At 48.7% G+C, this 5,431-nt stretch overlaps 1 protein-coding gene across 1 annotated transcript in view; it reads right to left on the bottom strand.

Annotated features, from left to right (window-relative positions):
• Window positions 1–3,558: 3,558 nt before the first annotated feature.
• Window positions 3,559–5,431, bottom strand: part of PRDM16 (PR domain containing 16) — a 19,286-nt gene continuing 17,413 nt past the window's right edge. The window contains exon 5 of the mRNA XM_010291818.1: window positions 3,559–4,967. Coding sequence (XP_010290120.1) covers window positions 3,559–4,967 — 1,409 coding nt within the window. The remainder of the gene's footprint in view (window positions 4,968–5,431) is intronic.

Raw genomic sequence — 5,431 nt, 5'->3', positions numbered from 1 at the left:
TATAAATATTATTATAAATGTTATAAAAATACATTATTATATAAATATTTTAATAATATTTATATTATTATTTTAGACTGACGACTACGAAAACGTTTTAGTCTTTCTATGTGAGAACTAATGCCTCTGCTACAGCGGTTTATAAGCCTCTGCTGTCGTGAAGGGTCATGAAAAAACCTACATTTACAGCAAAAGCAATGTTGAAGTGGGAGAAGCTCTAGAGTCCACAGCGGGCAGCCACTGCATGTAAAAAACCTGTCTTTGAGAGTTTGTCTTTATCTTAAGAGCTAACACTGGGCCAGACTTTGCAGCCCCAAGTGTGCTGAAATCATTAGGTGTTTCATATTTGTTTCCTCCCCTGCAGCTGAGATACAATTTGCATTGCGTTTCTTTGGCAGGCATACGTGGACAACAATTTTAAAAGTTCAAAACTGGTAGGAGATTTCTGAAGTGACTCAGGAACCCGAGTTCTTCTGATGTCACTTTGCTCTGTTCACATATTCCATGCTTCAAGCGCCTTACTATGCAGAAACGATCCTAACGTTGGGCTATTTTTGAAAATATTGGCTTTGCTTTCACCAAAGTCACGGGAAACCGTGGTGTGGATTCACCGAAAAGAGAAACCGAAATGTCCTCTATGGGAAAAAAGTGTTATGAAAGTAACTCCAATAAATGCAGCTGCATCTTTAAATTACCGGAATAGAGTCCATCTCAGCTAAAGCAGCAGAAATCCAAGAGAAAGTAATTTTAACTACATTAGTCCAGCATAACTGAGAGCAAATTATTTTGCTGCATTTCAGCTGATTGGTGTGTGGATCAAATTACCAAAGAGTTTAAAAGAAGAGTCATGCAGAGTGCTATTTAGTGAATCGTATTTAATCTGCATTTAATTTTTCTTAGGTAAAAGAAAAGGGAAGAGCTGGATTTGAAATGCAGTCAGAGCGACTGCGCTTTGGAAGGTACGTGCTTTTACGGGCACGAGTCTTCAGAAAGACAACAATCTGTAAAACGGGACGTAAAAAGTTTCTCCCTGACACAAGATAAGAGAGTAAACCCCAGCGAGCAACACCCCGGCCAGCGAAGCTTCCCTCTCCGCGGCGCGCTGAGGTCAGCTGCGACGCCCGGGGAATGCCCTCTGGCCCTTGGCAGCGGGCGTCTCGAGGGACAGCCCCACCTGCATCAGAAACGTAAAACCTTCGTGGAGCGACAGCGTTTCCCGCAGCTTCACCGTCTCCCAGGGTCGGGTAATGAGAACACAACAAACGTACAAACTTCCTCGTCAGAGCTGAATTCCGCAGGGACCAGAGGATTAAGCTGATCTTTTCAGCCCAGTGCCTGAGAACGTTACCTTAACAAGGCTGAGCTAAAAACTGCACTGATTTCAGGCTGTCTGGCTGCGTTAAATTATATCACCAGGAGAAAATGCCAAGGATTTAAGTGGCCTTTGGGAGAAAAATGAAGGAGCCAAATGGTGTGAGAGAGTCTGATAAAGAGAAGTTTAGAAACAAAATATTTCCATATTTTTTAAGCTGGGACTTGGAAGCTCTGCTGTTTAGCTCATTACATCAGAAGCCCGATTCGCAAGCAACTCCACCACTGGCTTTCTATTTTAATATATTACTAAAACTATATGCATCCCATGGAATGCAACAAATGATGTCCCCATCCTTCACTTCCATCTGTCTTCTGGACCTTTACCGTTTTCCCGAGGCTGCTGTTTTAATTGGCAATGGCTTTTTCAGCCCGTGTTATTTTAACATTCCTACTGAGAATGCCCAGAGGTGGCAGGATCCTACGCTAAGGCGAAGCTTTTGCGTTTCTACCCCGTTCGTTTGGTTCTTTCCAGAAGTACTCTTTACAAAAACAAACCCTGGGCTGTTTACATCATTACTTCTTTTTCCAGGAGGAGATGACCACGGTGGGTCCCAGACAGAACACATTACACGTCCCGGGTTGCGACGTAGCCGTTTCCATCACAGATGGTAAGCATGTAAGCAAGCGACACAGCATCGACCCTGAGAGCGCTGGCAAAGCGAGAGACGCTTTCTTAATAGCGAGCAACGAGGGCTCGCTAATCCTCATCTCAGCTGACAGTTCTTTGGCCTGGCTAGACATTGACATCATTTTTTCCCACAGTTATCAACCGTACAATAGCAGCGAGGCAGTGACATAGGTGCTGTTCTCCTGGCCTGCTCTTCCAGCCGGCAGCGAAGGCCACGCTGCCCGTTGCTGTTCGCAGTCCTTGCAACACTCAAGCAAACCATCCCAGTGCTGACACCACCGCTCTGCGGTGCCTGTGAGTCTTCCCAGCGCTGAGAAAACACCAGCTTCTGCGGCACATCCGTTACCTTTCCAGCAGGCTGGAGCACAACTAGGCTCACTACGCAACGCTGCAGCACTCGGGTCTTGCGTTACCGTTCGCGTTTAGCTCAAGTAACACAAGACCAAACCACTCGCTTCCAGGAACTGGCTGTTGAACAAGGCACCGAATCCAGGAGCCCTCTGGGCCAAACCCACGTACCGAAATTACCGTCAGGAAGCACCCTATGCTACGGGAGAATTAATTGCCGTGTTAAGGGTGAAATCAAGCTAGCCCGGGATACCTCTTTTTACCAGGCTTTGCTAAAAACAAGTAAACGTGACAAATCCAGCTCACCTGTAGCAGGAAGACAACAAAGGTAGTGCCACTGCCCGGATGGGTGGTACGCAAACTTACTGCTAGCCTCACCGTAAAGCTTAAAATAATTTTCCTTTAGAAACGGGTTTTAGAAAAAGCTCTGAAACAACAAAAGACTCAAGTCTTCCCTTTCAATCTTCTGGATTCATTCCTTCTGGCAGTTTGGGTAACTTCATCCAGTCTGCTTTACATAGGCCTTCCTTGATAACCATCCATTTCAAGTGAAATGAGAAAACCCTGTTATCTCCTAAGAAAGACAAGTCTGCAAGAAATGTATCTGGCAGAGATCTGGGTAATAACACGCTACCATGTATTTGCACGCTACTTGTTACTCCAGACCTAAAAAACGTTTCAAAAGGCTGGGTCCACAACTGCCGTTCCTAGGAACCAGCAAACTCTCAGAAAAGAAATTAGAAAGAAAAGGGGGGTGGGGAGGAAGAAAGGTGAAGTGGCTCACAAAGGGCCATCAAGTAAGTCAGTGGGAGAGCTGCATTTCCAGACTCCCAGGGCTCCTGACTCATTCCCAAGCCATGAGAGCCTGGGCTCCGAGGCATCTGAACTCTGCATTCTTATCGAATCAAACCTCTGGAATTTCCCCAGCAAAAGTGCCATCTTAGTGTTGGCTCGTGGGAGAGTCCTTAAATAGGTCAAGTTTCTTCTTTATCAAAATAAGGATGTGCTCTTTATACATATTGATTATTCAATTACTCAGCCCTTTCGATTCAGAAAATTCAACGTGCTGTGACAAAGGAGAGAGAAGTACAACTGACTGCAGCAGACTTTCACTGCTCTTTCTAAACGCCCTACACCCCGACCTGCCTCAGGTTGTGATGTCAGCTAGAAAATTCGCTCGTTAGAGGAAACGCTTAAGGCAGGGTATGTTAATACCTGTATATGGGGTCCATGAAAAAGGGCGATGGCTTAGCATAATGCAGGGACGGCTGCTGAGGCAGTTGAGACTGCGAAATCTTGGGTAAGACTTCACTTGCCATTAGCTTCCTTTCCCCATAAATGTGGTTTTTCCGCGGCTCTCTCCCTCCGTTCTGACTGGCTCGGATGCGGTTGCCAATGCTCAGATCCAGTGGCTGTTCTTCCCCCGAGGATGGGGCTGGCAGGACCTTAGGTGGCGGCAAGATTGGCTTAATCTCTTTTGGCTTTGTGGTGAGATCGAAGGGCGACTCTGAGCTGGTGCTGCCTACTTTGTGGAGGTCCCTGGGTGACTTTGGTTCTGCCTTGACCAGCAAGTTGTGATTGAGGGTCCGCTCCGTAAAAGGATAGAGTGAATGGGGGAAATTGGGGAGGAACTGAAAAGGGAACATGGAATGATACGGGAGCGAACCCATCTTTTTTTCCTGCATACCCATAAAGCCAGGCCCAAAATACTTCTCTGCAATGGAGGCGATAGCTTTAATAGAGTCATTAGCTGCTCCCGCGGTAGGCAGCAGGTGCTCTTCGGGGGGAGGAAAGAAGGAATGCTGAGAATAGAAGAGAGGGATCTCACTCGTGTTGTTGGTGGAACTGGCAGACACAGAGCTGCTGACAAAATCCGGCTTGCTCTCAATTTGTTTGCTCTTATCTTTTGTTTTGTCCCTGTCACTCTCGGCATCACTGTCCAGGTCAGAACCGGTGCCAGTGGTGGTGTCCAGATCTGTGCCTGTGGTTGTATTGACATCCTCAAAGTCGCTGCCATCAGACATGTCACTGTTCCTGGCTTTTAGCTTTTCCAGGTAGGAGCTTTCCAGGCTGCTTTCGCATTTCTCCTCTCCTGAAGTGGCCTGGTTGCTGTTGCTGACTGCAGAGATCAGAGGAAGCGCTGGGTTCCCGAGGGGGCTCGGAAGCTTTGCGTCTTGAGCGTGGTTGAGGGGACTTTTGAGCAGTTGCGTGGGTGGTAACAGAGGGGGCCTGGGGTATAGAGACGGTGGGAAAATCCCTGGGAATCCCGGAGTGAGGGCAGGAAATGCTGGGGGGGCAGGTGAGAACGGAAGACCCCCTGGGTGCGGGCGGGATGGAAAATAATCATTAAACCCCAGGCTGGCGTGATTGAGGTTGGGAGAGGGCTTGGATTTGTCCATCATGGAAGTGGGCGTTAGGGGTAGGCCAGGGGCAAAAATCCCCCCCGGGTTGTAATGGTTCTTGCCCTCGCAGAAGCGCCGGTGTTTGTTGAGCGAGGAGGTAGTGCTGAACATCTGGCCGCAGTCCTTGCATTTGATCTGGGTGCGACAGTCCGCGTGCATCCGCTTGTGACGGCAGAGGTTGGAGAACTGCGTGTAGGATTTGTGACAGACCTCACCTAAAGCATCAACAGAAAGCAACAACAAAAGCAATATGAAATTAACGGGAAAGGGCAGGGAATTCCTCAGGAGCTCCCCCACCCCTTCCACCCTGCCCCCGAAATCCCGGCTCCCGAAAGGCAGAGGAAAAAAGGTAAAAAGCTGGCTGGAGCTACACGCTGGGCCGCACCTCTAGAAACCCGGCCCCACAGCCCTCCTGCGAAGGCTTCCCTGCGTACCTTTGGGCACACCTTCAGCTTCCTTCTGCGTCAGCTCCCCCTCAACACAACCAGGCTCATGAGTCCATCTGGTCTCTTCAGGATGCAAGCATGTGGGGAAAGCCATCCCCCTCTTTAAATGCTTATAGAGGACCCAGCCTCATCGGGCTGTGGTCTTGGCTACGTTTAGAAAGGGAAGAGGCAGCCCTGGGAGCCCTGGCCGCCGGCGCTGGGGGAGACGCGCGGGGGAGGGGGGTGGAAGACCC

This window comes from Phaethon lepturus, unplaced genomic scaffold (assembly GCF_000687285.1).
Source record: "Phaethon lepturus isolate BGI_N335 unplaced genomic scaffold, ASM68728v1 scaffold21797, whole genome shotgun sequence".
NCBI lineage: Eukaryota > Metazoa > Chordata > Aves > Phaethontiformes > Phaethontidae > Phaethon > Phaethon lepturus.
This window is presented reverse-complemented; position numbering and strand designations above follow the sequence as displayed.